This window comes from Protopterus annectens, chromosome 7.part0 (genome assembly GCF_019279795.1).
Source record: "Protopterus annectens isolate FY-2018-M chromosome 7.part0, PAN1.0, whole genome shotgun sequence".
NCBI classification, from domain to species: Eukaryota; Metazoa; Chordata; order Ceratodontiformes; family Protopteridae; genus Protopterus; species Protopterus annectens.
Genome location: NC_056739.1, coordinates 1,067,456,371 through 1,067,478,153, shown reverse-complemented (window position 1 = coordinate 1,067,478,153; position 21,783 = coordinate 1,067,456,371). Strand labels below are relative to the sequence as shown.

The 21,783-nt window shown below is 39.2% G+C and overlaps 1 protein-coding gene across 1 annotated transcript in view; it reads left to right on the top strand.

Moving 5' to 3' along the window:
- SLC12A1 (solute carrier family 12 member 1) overlaps positions 1 to 21,783 on the top strand; it is a 423,573-nt gene that overhangs the window by 220,211 nt on the left and 181,579 nt on the right. The window contains exon 14 of the mRNA XM_044077625.1: positions 17,585 to 17,740. Within this exon, the coding sequence (XP_043933560.1) occupies positions 17,585 to 17,740 (156 nt within the window). The remainder of the gene's footprint in view (positions 1 to 17,584; positions 17,741 to 21,783) is intronic.

Here is a 21,783-nt window from a genome sequence, read left to right as displayed (position 1 = left end):
CCATGATTACATTGGCATATATTTATCTTTGTGAGAAAATCCCAGGAATCACGACAGATGTAATTTAAACTTTTTAACTTGTCTTTCAACCTCATATCTACATATTTGGTTATGAAGTATGTCTTTGATCCACTAGCATCTACTATTGGGCGTAATGGGGGATCCCGTAGATCCTTATGCAATTTTGGTGTGCCAAATATGATGGGTATCCTGGGATTTTTCACTTGCATATATTTATAAGCTTCATTTGTTAATTGTCCCTGCCATAACATATCATCCAATAGATAATCAATTCTACCATAAGAAATGTTTATTTTATTTACTGAAGCCTCAATATATGCGTCATCATATAATATATTCATTAACTGCTGGTTGTAGTCTATGGCATCCATCATAACCAGCCCACCCCCTTTATCAGGTTGCATGATACGTTCCTCTCCTTTCATTTTTATTTTATTTAAAACCCCTTGTTGAGCTTTAGTGAAATTACTATGAGCTCCATTAATATGCTGTGTTGACTGATATCTAAACTCAAGCTCACAAGCTTCCTCAAACAACCTGATTTTTGGGTGGAGAGGAGGGTTGAACAAACTCGGTACATGCAAAGGATTGTTTATAATGTCAGATGCTTGTTGAAATGCTGTTTTAAATTTATTTTCCTCGTAAAAAGTTTCAGTTCAGTAATTAAGTCTGTAATTCTTGCCCTTCTCCTTGGTACAAATGTTAAACCTTTACTAAAAATGTCCAAATTGTACCATCACCTAGAAAAGGCCCTTGGAAAATCATTTTAGAGTCTAAGGAATATTGGTGGCAAGTGTACTTAAATGCCACCCAAATTCCTGGTCTTAACGATTCCATTTCTATCACTAGTATTTTAAAATTAAAGGCTATAAATAGATAATGGTTTTGATGAATTTTATATAATAATCATTTTTATATATTTTTAATTTTATTTTTATATTCCACACATATATATTATTATAACAGTACATTAATATAGGCATAGTATATATTTTTATAATGAGCATATGTTATTATGTAATTAATTAAATTATTTTGTAAAATTTGGTGTGTACAGGTTTAAAAATTTACATATGATAGGTAGTACTTTTGGCTTTTTTGCCGGGTTTTTATATCATAATTGATTAATTGCTTATTTAAGTACATCTTATAAAAGCTGTATTTTGTAATTTGAATTTGTCTGATGAAGGCTGGCACTACGCAGCCGAAAGTGCTTATCAATAAATCCTTCTTTTTCATTATTTGCCGGCTGTCCGCTTGATTGCTCTTGTGCTTCTGGATATATTTTTATCAAGTTTTTGTTGGTTTTGGTTTAGTTATAGTATGGCTTCTGGTAGCACGCAAGATGCGGACATGATGGTCACGAGAACTGAATTTAATGCTTTACAGGAATCAGTGTTGAGTCTCACGCAATTAATTCAACAACTGTCTGGTAATAATATTGCCAGATCACCGGATTTTAGGAATAATAGACTGGACACTACTAATAGTATGGACAGCATACCACCAGGTCAGCTGCATCCACAAGATCGGGACAATGTATTTAACAATGACACTCCAGATAATGGCATGCAACTCCAGCATTGGTTAAATCAATCAGAGCACAGTGTAGCAGTGAAAAATGATCATACTACAGATTTTCAAACAATGTTGGATGAATTTCATGACACGGCATGGCAGTATCGTAAGTTGTTGCATGAAAACAATTATTTTAATGAATGTGTTAAAAGGCAGCAAGTGCCGAAAGGGCTAAGGTACTGGAAATATCCAACTGGGCTTAGAGAAAACACTGCTTTACATAAAGAATTGTTACAATTGTTCGATCGGCAGGGGTGTGAGTTTTTGCAAGTGTTAATTAAACATAATGCATTACAAATGGATGACTTAAACATCAAAATCCAAGCATTAGATCTTAAAATAAAGCAACAAACAGCATTTAATGCTTGCCAAAGCCAATATCTGGAAGTATTTAATGACATAGATAATCGCAGTAAGATCGTGAGTGAAAGGAAAACCCATAAATTGGAAAGGGACAGAATGGATTATTCCAAAGGACAAGCCTACCCTAAACCAGCGCGAGGGCAATGGCGTAATGACGTAAAAGACATTTCTTCTATTTCGGTGGAAAATAATGGCACACAAGTGCAATATCAGGAAAACGCCAACAATCAGCATAATTCCCCTTTAGAATATGGCACTCTCCATCGTTCAGAGCGTCTTCGAAACAAGGGAATATACAAGCCGAGGGTCAGCAATACGCGTACCTGGAGGAGGCAGAGGACGACCTCGAAGAGCAATTACAACTAGAGATAGTAAGTTTGGATGGATGCTCAACTAAGGGCAACAAATATCAATTAATTTCTAATACCACAGGTGACTATCATATTTATAATTATAGTCAGGTAGCCCTTACTACTGTACATGCGGACATTTTTAGTAAAGGTTTAACATTTGTACCAAGGAGAAGGGCAAGAATTACAGACTTAATTACTGAACTGAAACTTTTTACGAGGAAAATGAATTTAAAAACAGCATTTCAACAAGCATCTGACATTATAAACAATCCTTTGCATGTACCGAGTTTGTTCATCCCTGCTCTCCACCCAAAAATCAGGTTGTTTGAGGAAGCTTGTGAGCTTGATTTTAGATATCAGTCACAACAGCATATTAATGGAGCTCATAGTAATTTCACTAAAGCTCAACAAGGGGTTTTAAATAAAATAAAAATGAAAGGAGAGGTACGTATCATGCAACCTGATAAAGGGGGTGGGCTGGTTATGATGGATGCCATAGACTACAACCAGCAGTTAATGAATATATTATATGATGACGCATATATTGAGGCTTCAGTAAATGAAATAAACATTTCTTATGGTAGAATTGATTATCTATTGGATGATATGTTATGGCAGGGACATTAAGGGTAATGCTGCTCAACGCCAGAAGTCTAAATCTCAAGATGCAGGCACTCGAAGCACTTCTCAGTATGGAGAACATCGATGTCTGTGCAGTAACTGAAACCTGGTTCAAGGCTCCTGAGAGCACTCCAGCGCTACCAGGCTATACCTCATATCATGCTTTTCAGCTTCAAGTTCCAGGCCGAACCACAAAGGGAGGGGGAGTGTCCATTTTCATAAAGGACACCTACACCTCTCGATTGGTGGCTACCCATGAAGCATCAGAAACCATACAAGTTTTACTCACCATAGGCAAAACTGCCATACAACTGGTCGCATGTTATAGAACACCCTCCCAATCCCAGGAATCCCATCAAGCATTCCTGAAAACACTGGAGGATATGAATGTCACACCAAACACCATCATATTGGGTGACTTCAACTACCCCAACATAGACTGGGCCCACTATTCTAGCCCTAACACCCTAGCCCAAAGATTCCTAGAATTCATTAACTCAAATGCTATGGAGCAACTGGTCACTTCTCCTACGAGGAGAGATAATATACTTGACCTGATTATCACAAACATGGGGTCCAAATGCTCCGCACCGGATATAAACCCCTCACTAGTAAGATCTGACCATAAACTGATCACGTTGGATGTACATATCCCACCCCCACCCCCAGAACAAAAGACTACAGTGAAAAATTTTTCAAAAGCTGACTTTACGCTCCTTAAGTCAGAAATGATATCCTTTAAGCCTACTGGGTTAATGGAAACGACATCCCAAAATGCTGAATCCTACACAAAAGCCTTCTACGGACATCTCCAAGAATGCATGGATCAAGCAATCCCAACTAAAACCAAGACCCTCTCCACCAAGGGAAAACGCCGGTTTGGTGGACCCCGGCTATAAACAAACTGTACAACAAAAGAAGGAAGCTACTGCAGGACAAAGCCAAATCCCACAAGGGAAAGGCTTCCCTGATCAGCACAAGTAAAAAACTACGTTCTCTCATAAAAACATCTAAAGCCAACTTTGAGAGAAAGATTGCCAAGGATACCAAAGACAATCACAAGGCCTTCTTCAATTATGTCAGAACCTTGGGAGGAAATTCTCAGATATGCTCTGAGTTGGTACACAACGACAAAAATTCACTGACCCTACCGACATTGCCAATATTCTGGCAGATAGGTTCAGTGCAAATTTCTCCCTCCCTCACCCCTAAAGATGAAGTAATTATCCCTGCTGAATGTAACCTACCTGTCATCTCAGACATACAGGTGAAATCAGCACTCAACAAAGCAAAAAACACAGCATCTATGGGACCCGATGGTATCCCGGTTGCGTGTTACGTGAACTTCAAGATGAACTAAACCCGCACCTAAGAACGCTATTCAATCTTAGCCTCACTACAGGATATGTACCTGAACACTGGCACAGCAACAGTGGTCCCACTCCACAAAGGGGGAAATTCTACTGACCCTGATAACTACCGCCCCATAAGTCTGACCAGCCTGGTCTGCAAGGCTATGGAAAGAATCATCATGGAACTCATAAATGGCGACATTGGGGATCTGCAGACCCTTGATCCCACCCAGTTCGGTTTTGTAAAAGGCAGATCCTGCCTCTTAAACCTGGTTGACTTCTTCGAGACAGTCACTAGTGCCATCGATGAGGGCAAGGCTGTCCACACTGCCTACTTGGACTTGGCTAAAGCCTTTGACATGATACCACACTCTGGCATCATAGACAAGCTCAGCAGCCTAAATGTAAATCCATATGTCACAAGATGGGTAGCAAACTGGCTAAAAAACAGAACCCATAAGGTCAAAATTGCTGGAGCCATGTCAGACTCAAAACCAGTCACGAGTGGTGTCCCACAGGGCTCAGTCTTGGGACCACTCTTATTCGGCATTTACTTCTCAGATGTGAAAGCAAATATGGGAGGATTATGGCTGACAAAGTTTGCAGATGACTGCAAACTGGGTGCCATAGTTGATTCACCTGCTGACACACACATCCTACAGAAAGGTCTCACTGAAACAGACAACTGGTGCCAGAATCATGGCCTCAAACTTAACGCCAAAAAATGTATAGTCATCCCCTTTGGGAAAAACAAAGTACCCACAAATTATCACATAGACAATAACCCACTGAGTACGGAAGAAGTAATCAGAGACCTGGGGACTCAAGTCGATAGTGATCTCTCCTTTGACAACCATGTTGCCAAAGTGGTCAGAAAGACATTCTACCTTGCCCATCTCATCATGAAGGGATTGTCATCCAGATCAAAGGAGGTCATTGCACCTCTATATTCCTCCCTTGTCAGGCCCATGATTGAATATAATGCTCCATTTGGGATGTATCTCACCCGGCACATGCAACAACTGGAAAGACCCCAGAAGTACCTCACCAAGAGGATCATGGGTCTCAAACATGTGCCTTATCCAGCTAGATTAAAGAAACTCCAGCTCTATTCAGTAGCATACCGCCTGCTCAGAGGTGATTTGTGCCTAACATATAGGGCCATGTCCAACCAAGAACTGATGGACATGCTCCATCTCAAAAAATCCAAATCCACCAGAACCACGCGAGCTAAAGATTTCAACCTCTGCACAAATATGAATAAGACATGCTGGAGGGATAGATTCATAACACAGAGGTTACCCGTACTCTGGAACAAAATCCCAGTTCATGTGAGACAGAGTCCTTCATTGGCACTGTTCAAGAAAAATCTCGATGCATGGATGGGAAATCGTAAGTTTACCCCGGGAGTCACCTCAGTGTCACTACTAGACAGAGGTATAGTTTACTAAATAATGGGGTCCCACATGTGTCACTACTAGAGAGGCGCAACTATATAATATGGGGTGGCGTAAGCCACATCACTGTTGGCTAGGCTTGTAAATGCCCCAGGGCAGATAGCCTAGTACACTACTATGAAACTATGAAACTATGAAGCTTATAAATATATGCAAGTGAAAAATCCCAGGATACTCATCATATTTGGCACACCAAAATTGCATAAGGATCTACAGGATCCCCCATTACGCCCAATAGTAGATGCTAGTGGATCAAAGACATACTTCATAGCCAAATATGTAGATATGAGGTTGAAAGACAAGTTAAAAAGTTTAAATTACATCTGTCGTGATTCCTGGGATTTTCTCACAAAGATAAATAATTTAAATATTACAAATGTGCAACAGATTGTTTTTATTACTGTCGATGTAAAGGATTTGTTTACCTGCATACCACAGCAGCTAGGATTAAGTTGGTTTGCTGATTTGTTTGTTAACATCATTCCAACGCCTCAAGATGAATTGAATGCATTAATAGATTTACTTGAGTTGGTTTTAACAAATAATTATATTTATCATGATGGGCATTACTTTAAGCAAATCAAGGGAGTTGCAATGGGCTCTCCCATAGGCACTTTGTATGCCAATGTAATCATGGCAATTTGGGAGCATACATTTATATTTCAATCGGAATTTATGCAGTATATTAATTTATATAGTCGGTTTTTGGACGACCTGTTTTTCATTTGGAATGGGCCATTGGAACAGATTGATCAGTTTATTTCATATATTAATGCTACCACTGAGTTTTTGAACTTCACTTATCAAATAGGAATAGATACCATTTCATATTTGGACATTTTTGCTTTCAAAAGACACAATACACAATCAATTCAAAGCCAACATTTTTCGTAAAAAAACATATTCAAATAAATGTTTACATTTTAGTAGCAACCATCCACAGTATGTCAAAAAAGCAGTCATAAAAGGACAGCTGGTACGGGCAGCTAGTATGGTTTCACAATTTGAAGAATTTGTTGAGGAATGTACCTTTATTATGAATATGTTTTCAAATAGGGGATATCCTAAATAATTCATTGAGGTTATATTTAATGAAGTCTTGAACAAATGGAAAAAAGGTTTTTATATACCATTATTAAGGGATCGTAATAGCCTTAATATGCAACAGTTTGAACAGCAGGGTATAGAACCACAGGTACCATTATTGAATGAATATGATTTGAATATCAACGAGAGTAATACAAACAATATTAATAGTAGTAGTGTAGCTTTTATCACTACTTTTACACAAGATTCTGAACATATTAAAAATCTGGTCATGAAAAATTGGAACATTATTAAGAGGGATCCAGATTTAGTGACATTATTGGGTGCACAACCAACTATTGTACATAAGAGAGACAAAAATTTAAAGGATTGGTGTAATAGAGTATCCAGTGGGATAAATAATGTGCAGTTATTGTTCAGATATTTTGGAAATTGATGAAATAGTTATTAATGGTATTCTGATTAAAATAAAAGGTAGATACAATTGTAATACCTCGGGGATAGTATATGCTGCAATTTGCTCATATTGTTCAGCATATTATATAGGGAAAACTGAACGTAAATTAAAGCAACGGATTTATGAGCATAATTATGATATTAGTAGGCAATCACATAAAAATGCTTTATACAGGCATATAGTTCTACACCCTGAGCATAAATTTAAATTTATTATATTAGAACAAATTGTACCATCACCTAGAAAAGGCCCTTGGAAAATCATTTTAGAGTCTAAGGAATAGTGGTGGCAAGTGTACTTAAATGCCACCCAAATTCCTGGTCTTAACGATTCCATTTCTATCACAAGTATTTTAAAATTAAAGGCTATACATAGATAATGGTTTTGATGAATTTTATATAATAATCATTTTTATATATTTTTAATTTTATTTTTATATTCCACATATATATATTATTATAACAGTACATTAATATAGACATAGTATATATTTTTATAATGAGCATATGTTATTATGTAATTAATTAAATTATTTTGTAAAATTTGGTGTGTACAGGTTTAAAAATTTACGTATGATAGGTAGTACTTTTGGCTTTTTTGGTGGGTTTTTATATCATAATTGATTAATTGCTTATTTAAGTACATCTTATAAAAGCTGTATTATGTAATTGAATTTGTCTGATGAAGGCTGGCACTACGCAGCCAAAAGCGCTCATCAATAAATCCTTCTTTTTCATTATTTGTCAGCTGTCTGCTTGATTGCTATTATACAAGCAATGTTTAATGTGTCCCTGGTTTTTGGGCTTTTGACCCCCCCCAATAAATGTTGGCTTTTTCCAGATTTCTTGTGCTGTGAAGTTGAGATGCAGTTGAGTATTAAGTAGATTTTACAAGGAGCTGAGAGCTGCAGGGGAAGAGAAGTTTAGTGCTGCTTTTGGTGAGTTGGCTTGCATTGTTAATAGCACAACAGGTTGTGTACTTGCTGGTGATGCAGAAGGCTGTGGGTTCTACTCCCACAAGGGGTGGATGCTGCCGTACTGAGAATGTCCTCCTTGGTGAAGATACTAACTATGAGCATGTTATCAGTTTGCCATCCATTTCCTCTTGCAATATTACTACCTTATCATTTTTTTAATGTAATACAGGCAATTTATTCCTCAGGGGTAACAGACACTATTTTTCGATAAAACCGTGAAATATAAAGGTGTTTGCTAACAGCAACCTCTTCATTAGTTACAAATTTCTTAAATGTGGAATTATTTAGATGACTTTTACTTCAGAGATTATGCATATTTACTGATAATGGACTGTAGAATTGTGCATATTTGCTGATAATGGTGGACTGTAGAATTGTGCATATTTACTGATAATGGTGGACTGTAGAATTCTGCATATTTACTGATAATGGTGGACTGTAGAAGTCTGAGCAGACTTTTATGATGGAAATGTTCTGAACTTGGCAGTTTTTTCATTATGGGTGCATGCATTTTGTTTCATTGCTTACTGGAAAAATGTTCAAAACAAATTTAAAACGCCCTCTAACAACTGTACTGTATTGTACAAGGAATATAATTTAGTACAATCAGGAAGGTATATCAAAGAGCACATGTATGTTTCATATGCAAGGGGCCTATGATTTGAAAACAGCCCAAAATTAATCTTTATCTGCCACTGGCAAAATGTATTTTCTTTGAATGTGGGTTTCAATGCTGTTTCAATGGATGTGAGTTTCAAGGGCAGATAAGTTTTAATGCTAAGTCTGTTTTCATTGTGAGACTGCATTGCTTTGTTTAGCAGATGTCTTAGTGTTTGTGCTGTAAAATGCAAAATAAACTTTCAAATGAAGTCCAAATCATCATAGAAGTAAAGCAGTATGCACATTAGTGTTTATGGTAAATGGAGTGAAATAGCCAAGTAATGGATCATTGGAATGGCTGCAGAGGCTCCATTCGACAATGATTTTGTGAGGGGGAAGGGCAGCAAACTCAGAGGCTCAGCTGAACTATACCTCCCAACTGTCCAGATTTTCAAAGAATGAATAGATTTCTGCTTCTTATTTTTGGTTTGTTCCTCATAAAATTTGTAGTTTTCTGGCAAATCATTTAGGAATTAAGTCACTAAATAATGATACACTGAGTTTCAGACTTCATAACCTTCAGAAAAATGCATGCTAAAGTAAGACCTGTTATTCTATCAACTGTCTCAGTTTATACAAGAGCAATTTTTAGTACTGTTTATATGTTCCCCCAATATATTTGGCCTTGTCCAGATGGGTCCATATTATATCATCGAACGCTTAAAAAAGCCAACACTGTTTGATCGACCTAATTTAAGCGAAAGCTTACAATCTCGAACTGTCAGATCAGCATTTTTTTCCCCAGGGAAAAAAATCGCTGATCCAAAAAACATACACACAACACAAGCACACCAAACAAACAGAAATCCACACACATACACCTAAAATCTGATACCTAACCCTACATTAAACTATGCACACACCACTAACTACCCACTTACCTTAACCCAAACCCTAACCCTAAGGTCCGTCACTATCGCACACTCACCTCACCCACTCCCTAACCCTAACTCACTTAAATCCGCCCTAACCCTCATGTCCACTCAATTGCACACACACCTAACCCGAGCCCTAAACCTAACTCACCTAAATCACCCTAACACTCACATCCACACAATCGCACATTTACCTGAATCCAACCGGTAACTTTCCACCATAACACTGAAAATACTGAAGCAACAGAAACGGACAATTGAATTCTTTCCCTAGGAAAAAATTTGAGTTTCTGCTGCTTCGATATTTTGCAGTTTCGTGAAAATAAGTTCGATCAATCAGCATTCGCTTTTTTAAGCGTTCGAGGATATAATATAGACCCGTCCAGATTTATTGCATTAACAGTTTGAGAGGTACATGCAAATAAATTGCTTTATAGAATTAGGCATAGCCAGCCTCTCAACTGTCCCTGATTTTGGCTCAAAATGTTGCTCTTCTCCCTAATAATCCCTCCGCAAAATCGCAATGTTGGAAGAAAACATGGAGGGTTTACAATTAAGAAATAACAGTAATAATCAAAGTTATAGATTACTTGAAATGCATGTAGATTCTTTTATTTTGTCAGCTGCTCAAGTTAGCAGTACTAATATTAAAGTGTCCCTTCTTTGACAGGTTCCCAGCTGTATTGTGTGGCTATTTTATATTTTTGCATCACATTTTTGGTCCATTTTTCATAAAATTGTGTTTTTTTTTGGAAAATTAGTGACAAATCATTAAAGACTGAAGTTAGAAAATAATGACAGACATTTTGAGTTTCAGATTTCATACCCTTCAGAAAATTCATACTAATGCAAGACCTATTCTATTATCTTTCTAGGTTTATAAGAGCAATATTTAAAAAATGTCATTATTTTTGGGCCTTTGTCCCACTTCTATGTATGGCTTTGTTCAGATTTCTTGCTCTGAGGTTGAGAGGTAGGACAAATGTGTCAGGGCCATCACAGTCAGCCAGAGACATTTCAAATTGTGACATACTTGTTGCACCCCACTCCCCCATGTAGTGACTCTGGATGTGTCCAAGCAAGGCAAGGAGTAGTTATGCAGTGTAACATGTGCAGAGTGCCCCCTTCCCCATCCAGGGTAGACACAAGTACTACAGTGGCTTTTCATCTGTCCTTGATTTTGCAGAATGGTCTGGTTTCTGTCATATTTTTGTACTGTTGATTTATGCTTATTACTCAAAGTGCCTGTTGCTCTGTGTTTAAGTAGCAATGCTTTAATGACCATAAAATAAGCTTGTCTGAGATCATAAGATGCAAGTAAGCTTTAATAAGCATACTGTTAAAGAATTGCCAACATTGAAAGCCTTTCTGTTGTGGCCATGCAGAGAATACTTAACTAGATAATGTATAAGCCTTGGGTATTGAAGGACAGGATTACATTATTTTAAAAAGCTCATTACACTTGTTGGAGACTTCCAGTCATCTCTACAGGCTTTACTCGTAAACTAAACAGAATGCCAATCATGTGTGGTCCATAACCTGTACAGTAATCCTTTAAGCAATGTATCTTGAGCTTGTTTCTTGTTTGCTTTTCATTTTTTACTTTGATCATGAAACAAGTAGATAGTTGTCAGGCAGCAGGTCTTTTTTGGATAAGAAACATTTTTACAAGTGGGGGCATCACAGAGATTTCTACTTCCAGCATGTTACTTGGTACTTTAATAAAGCTGAATATAATTTATAATTAGAACTGCAGTGCAAGGAGAAGTGGTTTGAGTTGAGTGCTGCTTGTTTTTCTTATACTTGATTTTGACTGGCATTCCAGTAATGTATTTAAAAAGTAATTTATTTTTTCATGCCTCACAACCTTTTGTTTCCATCTAGATATTAAGTAAGCTGTCATGCAGCCAATGCATTGAAATATTTTTATTCTTCTACACTTATTTTTGTCTTGATTGGACTCTCATAATGATGGTTTGGCACCCAGGGCAGCGTATTTAATTAAAGTTTTAGTTTTTGTGGTTTTGAACATAGCTCCTCCCCTTTCTAGTTGGTCGCACCCCTTCCCATTGACCCCACCCATTCAGCTGTCTCTTGCAGCCCCCCTTTGATTTGAAGTCACCAGCCACCACTGAGACGAAGGCTTTTCTTGGAATACCTAGGAACAACAGAAAATTTGTATCTGATTTTGCAACAAATGCCTGACAGATTTCACAAAAGGAGCTATCCTTGTTAAGGTACAATGGTTCATGATGCACACGGAGCATTCAGTGAGCTAAAAATAATATTTTGGTCTGTACCAGTGTAGTGAGCCCTAACATTATTAAACAATTTACACTGTATACCAGGGGTTTCAAATTCAAATTACCATGACAGCTATATGAGGACTAGCACGTTCAGCTGAGGGGCACTGTTCTTAAGTCGGCACCTCAACCTGGTAATGGATCATGCGCTGTTACAATGCCTAAACTAGCAATGTGAGGGAACCCATTTGAAACATCAGGACCCACTAGACTGAGTCCCAAAAAATGGAGACTTAATTGCTGAAAAAATGGACTTAATGTACTAAGACTGAGATGGCCATTTCCTAGAATATCCGCTTTTCTCAGAGGTATGGTGATCTCATAGTTGGCATATATAAGTTCAGGGGTGTGTGTGTGGGGGGGGTGCAAGGGGCAGCCTCCCTGAAAAAAATAAATTTAAAGGAGAAAAGCGATGTTAAAGATTTGCTCTTATTCTGAATTTTCGATCTTTTCTTTTCGTCTGTCAGCACTCAGGATAACAACTGCTGATATTTCAATAGGACACCCAATAAGAGGGCATCCCAAAATTGTGCCCTCTTGGCGCTATATTCCTACCATTTCAACACAGTTACCACAGGGCTGCCTCAGCCAGTAAAACTGCTGATGAGGTATCAAGGCCAGGGTTTTGCCCTAGGATGGGACTGATGCAACATCTTGCGTATGGGAAAAGATATAATATACATTTAACATTGTGCTGTGTATGGAAAAGTACAGTGTGCCTTTAAAAATGGGTAAAGGGATATATGCTTGTAGGAGTTATCACAGCCATTCAGTTAGGCAATCAGCTGTTTATTTAAATAATGAGGTAGCAATTGTATATGCTGTATTGTATAAACAAGAGATTACTCAGAAAAGGCAAGTAAGTTCCACGGTCATGGGTTCAGTATGGGGTAAAGCAGGGGCTTTATCTGAAGCTCTAACACTCGTGGAGTTTGACAGCCCAATTGTGGCTAACTGTGGATGTGGCCTGAGGTAAAACTCAGGTGGATTTTTTGTGGTTATTGAGGTTGATGGGAAGGTCTGAAAGGGCACACACACACACACACACACACACACACACACACACACACACACACACACACACACACACACACACACACACATAAAAGTTGTCATTTGCTAATGTTCAGTTGCTTTAGAAATCTGTTGGTTTATCCTGGTTTATGAATCAATGTTTTGATTTCATATTTATTTGTTACATGCTCATAATATTGCAAGTAAATGAAATTTTCTTTTACAAGTGGCAGTTAAGTCCTACATATAGTACTGTATGGTGGAAGGGATAATTTCTGCACTGAGATATGCTCTATGTATATTAGTTATACAAAATTTCTACTTGGTTCATAGGTTCATACTAGGCTATCTGCCCTAGGGCATTTATAAGCCTAGCCAGAGTGTGTTTGGCTTTCGCCACCCATTTTAAATTAATTTTGCTATGCCTTTTTTTGAGGTTAGTATACTGTGCCTCTGTCTAACAGTGACACAGAAGTGATAGCCGGGGTAAACCTATGATCTCCCATCCACTCATCAAGATTCCTCTTGAAGAGAGTCAATGTGGGACTCTGCCTAACTTGGACTGGGATTTTATTCCAGAGTGAAGGGAGCCTCTGGGTTATGAATCTGTCCCTCCAGCATGTCCTATTTATTTCAGTGCTGAGGTTCAAGTCTCTCGAGCGTGTAGCTCGATGGGATTTGGATTTTCTGAGGTGCAGCATGTCCATTAATTCCGGGTTAGACATGGCTTTATACATCAGGCACAGATCGCCTCTGAGCAGGCGGTATGCCACTGAGTAGAGCTGGAGTTTCTTTAACCGGGCAGCATATGGCATCTGTTTGAGCCCTTTGATCCTCTTGGTGAGGTACTTTTGGGGTCTTTCCAGTTGCTGCAGGTGTCTGGTAAGGTACATCCCAAAAGGGGCATTGTACTCAATTATGGGCCTGATGAGGGATGAGTAAAGAGGTACGATGACCTCCCCTGATCTAGATGTGAATCCATTCATGATTAGGTGGGCTATATAAAATGTTTTTCTAACCACTTTGGCCACGTGGTTGTCAAATGAGAGATTGCTATCAACTTGGGTCCCCACGTCCCTAATGACTTCTTCTGTAGTTAATGGATTACCACCTATGTGGTAATTTGTGGGCACTTTGTTTTTGCCAAAGGGGATGACTATACACTTTTTGGCGTTTAGCTTGAGGCCATGGCTCTGGCACCAGTTGTCTGTTTCTATGAGGCCCTTTTGGAGGATGCTTGTGTCGGCTGGAGAGTTGATTATGGCGCCCAGTTTGCAGTCATCTGCGAACTTGGTCAGCCACAGTCCTTCCGTGTTGGCCTGTACCGCCAAGAAATATATACCGAACAAGAGAGGTCCCAGGACTGAGCCTTGTGGGATGCCACTTGTAACTGGTTTGGAGTCTGACATGGCTCCAGCAATTCTAACCATGTGGGTTCTGTCCTTGAGCCAGTTTGCAACCCATCTAGTGACATAGGGGTTTATATTTAAGCTGGTGAGCTTATCTATAATGCCCGAGTGAGGTATTGTATCGAAGGCTTTTGCGAGGTCCAGGTAGGCTGTGTGGACCACCTTCCCCTCGTCAATGGCCTTGGTGACTGTTTCAAAGAAATCAACCAGGTTTAAGAGGCAGGATCTGCCCTTAACAAAGCCAAACTGGGTAGGATCCAGTGTCTGTAGGTCCCCAATATCTTTATTTATGAGGTCCATGATGATCCTTTCCATAGCTTTGCAGACCAAGCTAGTCAGGCTTATGGGGCGGTAGTTCCAGGATCCGTTGAGGCACCACCTTTGTGGAGAGGGACCACTGTTGCTGTACGCCACTCTTTGGGTACATATCCTGTAGTAAGGCTAAGATTGAACAGTAGTTTTATGTTTGGGTTTAGCTCTTCTTGGAGTTCATGTAGGACGCAGCCTGGGACACCATCTGGTCCCATTGATGCTGTGTTTTTTGCTTTGGAGAGGGCGGCTCTTACCTGAGCATCTGAGATGTCAGGGGAGCAGCACTCTGTTGGGATAGATATTTGCCCTTTTGGTGGGGAAAGGGGGGAGAAGTTTGCACTAAACCTGTCAGCTAGGATGTTGGCAATGTCTGTGGGCTCGGTGTATTTTTTGTCATTTTGGACTAATTCTGAGCATATCTGGGAATTCCCACCCAGGTTCCTAACATAACTAAAGAAAGCCTTGTGATTATCCTTAGTGTCCTGTGCAATTTTTCTCTCGAAGCTGGCCTTAGACGATTTTATGAGTGCCCGTAGTTTTTTGCTAATACTGATCAGAGATGCCTTCCCTTTTTGGGATTTTGCTCTATCATGTAGTAGCTTCCTCCCTCTATTGTATAGTTTGTTTATGTCTGGGGTCCACCAGACAGGACGTCTGCCTTTGGAGGATTGGGTCTTGGTTTTATTTGGGATTGCATGATTCATGCATTCCTGAAGGTGTTCATAGAATGCGTTTATAAAGGATTCTGCGGTCTGGGCCGTATTTTCCACAGGCCCGGGGGCTTTGAAGGATTTTGCCTCGGTTTTGAGGCGTGTGAAATTTGCATTAGAGAAGTTTTTCACTGTGGTTTTTCTAGGCAGGGGGTGGGGTTGGGATGTGAATATCCAGTGAGATTAGTTTATGGTCTGATCTTACCAGTGAAGGATACACTTCTGGTCTGGAGCATAGTGTCCCATGTTGGTGATGATCAGGTCCAGTATGTTTTCCCCTCTTGTGGGAGTGGTAACAAGTTGTTCCATACCATTTGAGTTTATAAATTCTAGGAACCTTTGGGCTAGGGTGTTGGAGCTAGAGTAATGCTCCCAGTCTATGTTTGGGTAGTTGAAGTCACCCAATATAATGGTGCTTGGAGAGACCTTCATATTTTCCAGTATTCTCAGGAAGGCCAAGTGGGGTTCCTGTGTTTGGGAGGGTGGTCTGTAGCAGGCTATAAACTGGAAGGCAGTTTTACCCACAGTTAGTTGCACATGGATAGTCTCTGATGCTTCGTGCTGTGCCACCAACCTGGAGGTGTGGGTATCTTTGACGAATATTGATACTCCCCTCTTTTGTGGTTCGGTCCAAGTTTTGGGGCGAAAAGCATGGTATGAGGTATAACCTGGTAGTGCTGGGGTGCTCTCCGGAGCCTTGAACCAGGTTTCTGTTACTGCACAGATATCGATGTTCTCCATGCTAAGGAGAGTTTTGAGTGCGTGCATCTTGAGGTTTAGACTTCTGGCGTTGAGTAGCATTACTCTTAGTTTCTTATCCCTTGTGATACCTATGGAGGTGGGTTTGTCTTTTGAGCCTTGCCTAAAAAAGGCACTATGGGGGTAGCAAGAGCCTTTGCCAATATCCGAAAGCCCAGGGGTGACAGGTGCAAGCTGTCCCTAGCGAAGCATCGTGGCTTGTCGAGCATATCATCCCAAGCTGACAGGCATTGGATCCCCTTTGAATGACACCAGTACTTAAGCCAATTGTTGAAATTGATCATCTTGTCTTCATATTGTGGCATCATTCTTGGTGAGGGTAAGATGCTACTCAAGGTCAGGGTCATACCGGCCTGGGCTACATGCTCAGAGAGCTCCTCTATGTCTCTTTTCATGTAGTCCAGGGAGGTACATCTCAGGTCATTCACACCAGCATGGACAATGACTGAGTCATATTTGTACTTACCTTGGAGTGACCTGAGTGCTTGTGTTATGTGGCAGATCCTAGCGCCCGACAGGCAGCTCACCGTGACCTTCTCCTTGTTCAGCCTGGTGAGCGGGACGTCAGTGTGCCTGATGATAGAGTCACCTATTACAAGTGTATCAGGTGTGTTGTTTAGCCTTAAGGGCTGTGACTGTTCGGCACACTTGGGCTCAGATTTTCATGGGTGAGGACTGAAACAGACCATATGCCAGGAGTTCATAAATTTATTACTTTTGTGAGAATGTTATTTTTCTTTTGAGCATTTTACTTAGAACCAAAACATTTTGCTGAGCCCTCTTAGAAGCCAGTGGAAAACTTTATGTCTTTGTTTTTTCTCAGTCACTAGCCTTGCTGGCTAGTATGTACAAGGTTCTGAAATAATGCTTACTTTGTTTTTGTGAGACAGAATTTAGTAATCCCAGACACAGTTTAATAAAGGCTCTCTACTATGTTTGGTGAAAGCTAGCATTAACACTGAAAACTGATACATGGTACAGAGTACAACTGAGTGCTGTTTTGATAAATGGGACTTTCACAGTTTTACAATACAAGTGTCTTGTTGCCAGGATTGTGAAAATTGAAAAACTTTTTGAAAAATCTTACATGGCTGTATTTTTTAATTGGAAGAGTTCCAGGTAGCCTACATCATCAGTTTATAAAATTGCAGTTCAGTTCTACATTGCTCTTTAAGCCTGTTTCCAGTTTAAATGCATGTTTACATGGTATTTCACATCACTTTTGTAAATTTCATTGAACAACTGATTTCCTGTTAACTTCTGAGCTTAAATAATGTGTAGTACCAAATGCTGAATTCTGTGATTTTGAATTTCTAGGATGGAGACCTGCATTCAAATATTATAACATGTGGATCTCATTGTTTGGTGCAATTCTGTGCTGTGCCGTCATGTTTGTTATCAACTGGTGGGCAGCCGTGATTACCTACGGCATTGAGCTCTTCCTATATATTTATGTGGTATACAGGAAACCAGGTAAGACTGCCAAACAGCAATGTATTTGCCTATTCAAAAATGTGCAGACTAAATAGCAGTAAAGGAAGGTATAAAAGTGGAAATAGAAACATCAAAGTATTTTTGCTTGACTCATCAGTCACATATACCTTTATACATCTATACTATTAGCTTTTTCTGTTTTCTGATCATTTTTTTAATGACCTGTACATTGAAATTAAGAAATGTTTGCTTCACATTTAATTCATGTAATGAAGTTAAGAGTATTTAACTGTTCTGCTTCAGGATTACATTCATCACTTGAAGATATCATTGTGTATTGTGTGGTCACTATAAGGGTATGAATCTCAGAGGAAGCATCAAAAATCTGATGTAATCATGCTTTGAAGTTTGTCATTTCCACTTACAATTACCTATGCTTGTTTATTTTAGATGTCTTTTTTTTACTAAAATGGTAGACTGGCTTGCAAAAGTGCAGTCTGCATTGATTTTGTTAGGAAAAAGTAACTAATTCCCATATTCTAGTGTTAAAATTGGTTCAAGAGGAATGAACTGGTGTCAGTGGTGTAATACGTCACACACTTGCTTTAGGTGCAGAAGGCTGTGGGTTCTATTCCCACACCAGATAGATTGATTGTTGACACTGCAGTGCAGCATAATGAGGTACTGCACTACTAAATTCCTGAGTGTGTTGTCTTTCAGATGAGATTTTAAACATAGGTCTCATCTGCTTGAGTTAATAGTAGTTCAGGTGGATGTAAAGGTCGCATGGCTCCTATTGAAAAGAGAAGGGGAAGATTCCTGATGCCCTTTACAAAATCTCCCCTAGTAATATAAATACCATCTCGGGTCTCCCTTGAAAAAAGGCTACTAGCCTAATGGGACTAACCTGTTCAACAAAGGATAAATAAATAAAATTACAGAACTCACATAACAAGCAATGTGTGAAACAGTTTATTTGCTGACAGCAAATGACTGAAAAATACAAAAACATGGTGTTTCTGTGGAAGTGGAATCTAGCCAGCCTCCTCCACAACTTACACAGCAATTGTAATCCTCTCGAAGACATAAACACCAGAAAGGGGGTACAAATGGGACGAACATCCCTCTAAACCTGTAAACACAAAAATCTGGACAAAACCAAAAATAAAAGGATGACAAAGGCCCAAAAATAAGGACACTTTAAATATTGCTCTGATAAACTTAGTAGTAGCAACATTGTATAACTGCAGAACAGCACAAAACATTATATTTAACTCCCAAGCTATGATATGGTCAGTTGACTGCTAAACAGTCGTCAGCAAAGTAAGTGTCCCAGCCACATTGCTTTTCTATTGCATTTTCATCCCCTTTTTATCTCTCAGCAGCACAATATGTGTACATGACATGAAGTATCAAATTAGTAATTTATTTATTTTTATTTATTAATTGGTAGACAGCATTGACTGAGACTATGACCATTACTCAAGGGAGATCTGAGGTGGTATTTGTTCTGCTTGGGGGAAAGTTGGTCAAGACACAAGGAGAAACTACCTAGCTTTTCCTCTGATAAGTTGGTCAAGACACAAGGAGAAACTACCCAGCTTTTCCTCTGATACGTTGGTCAAGACACAAGGAGAAACTACCCAGCTTTTCCTCTGATAAATGATACACCATCATTAACAGTCATCTGAACTATTAACACCTTGGGCAGATATGGCATGTATGATCTGAAGGGCAGCTCCTCTTAAGTAGAACTTGACTTTGGATCATGGCAGAGTCAGTATTTGAATATAAATTCAAGTGTCTGGTGTTGGGAAAGAACCCACAACAATTTGATGTTAATGGCATGTGCATATGTGTGAATGCCTGAGCAAGTGTTCCATAGCCTTAATGGGCTCTACCCTACCAACAAATTAAGTTCAAATTATTAAAAATAAATATAACTTCCAAACCAAAGAAAGGTCACACAGACAAAAACTCCAAGAAAGACCCAGTAAGACTTTAAAAAAGAAAGACTTGAGCATTCAGAAGCCATGTAGATGAAACACTGGTATGCCCTTAAAGGGTCAGTTGCATATATCCCATGAGCCTCCACTACAGGTGTTTTAAGGTACTACACAGTGAAAACTCTAGCTTTGCTTGGTCTTTCTTGACATTTTTACTAAATTGTTTGCCTGTATGGCCTTTTTCATTTTGGTTTAGATATTATTTGAAATATTTTGCAGTCACGTAAATGTTTATGGTAATTAGGCCTGTTTTAAGCTCTATGTTTCTTAACTATATATAGCCAAACAATTTATTTATGCTGTATTGTCAAGCTTGGAAAAACAGTGAAATGAGGCATGTCTTCAGTTAGTGATGTTTGTCTTTGTTGGCCTAAATGAAACATAAAGACTTAAAAAATATAAAAAGTCATTGACATTCCACAGCTGTGTTGCTAAAATATGTTCTTAAAAGACCATGCGTATGCGTGTGTGTGTGTGTGTGTGTGTGTGTGTGTGTGTGTGTGTGTGTATATATATATATATATATATATATATATATATATATATATATATATACATACACACACATATAAACCATGGCCGTCCACTTCAAGAAGATTAAGGCATTATACAGTGTAGACTTTTGCTTTACTATGTCTTTTTTGAAGTTTTTAAGTGGTTTTACTGTGTGACCTTTTTACCCTTTGGTTTAAATCTAATAATTTGCTCAGAATTATTTGAATTGTTCATTGCTGCAAATAACATTTGTTCCCTGTTTTATGTCTCTGCATAAATGTGTTAACCCTTATGATCATATAATTTTCTGTTAGTAATGTTGGGGCAAAGTATGGTGTCTCTCTCTTTTTAGGGCAAGGCTAAGGCTGTGGCTGGCAAAGGTTGCTTACACTTAGTATGAACCCCATGACAAATGCTTTGAACCAGGCTTAGGGTGATGTCATAGAGAAGCTTGATCCCCACAAATCCTTATGTCCTTCTTTCTAACATGTTCACAACTACTGCAAGGGTACCCTTCAGTAATACACAGCAGACAGAGTTGTTTGTTTCTTTGAAATGGGAAATGGCTACCGTTGCAGGAAATCTTGTGCATGATTCCTAAACACTCACACACACTTCCTACCAGTAACTGTACACTATCCACCCTGATATCACATAGAGGCCCTCCAATCCTTGCATGTGATATAACAACATGCAGCAGCCACTTCAAACATCTCATCACCCCTGCAGAGTTTTAAGCCCATTATCTCCCACAGTCGGTGTCCACAGATTCCTATACTTAACCTAAAACTGATCACTGGATCTTCCCCAACCTGGAAGTGAGCTGCCCTTGTCCACAATCACCAACAGCAGTTTTAGACCCTTTGTGTGTGGCTTCTAGGATCAGAGACCCCAACCTTTAGCTACCACTGACAGTGATTGGATTAACGTGTCACCCACCATATACCACCATTTGACCCTTGCCCTGCTAGATCTATACTGAAACAACTATACCTGTTTCTGCAATAACTGGAATACCCTACCATTCTCCTTGCCCCACATATCAATGATCAGCTTTTCCTGCCTAACTGCCCCCTGTCATCATGATGACAGCTGAAATACACTTCCTATTCGAATCCAGATAGCAGTCAATGTTTCCAACCCTGTCTACCCATCCTGTAAGCAGCTGATTTACCTTAATAGTTTGCTGTCATCTGAACTCTTTAGTAAAACAATGGCAAAACAGTAATTGACCTCCTCCATACCTCCAAAATGGAAATCAGTTATTAATTTCCCTTCCACATCAAAATAGTCTGTCCTACATTGTAGAAACTGGCTTGGACCAGCCATATCGTTTGATCAGAAGCTTGTCAGCCTCCCAAGCCTTACTATTACACATAGGAAGGCCAAAGACTCACAATGTTAACTAGGTGTGCAAAGATTCCTGCTTGAATGCAGCTCAGTAGTACTGTGCATGTGCATAGAGACAGGTGGAATGACCTGGGCACCCACCACAACTTTGCCTCTAACCAGATCCCATCCATCTCTCCATGTGACAGGCCCAGGCAGTTCTTCTAGCCTACCTTCATTGCAGGAGCATTC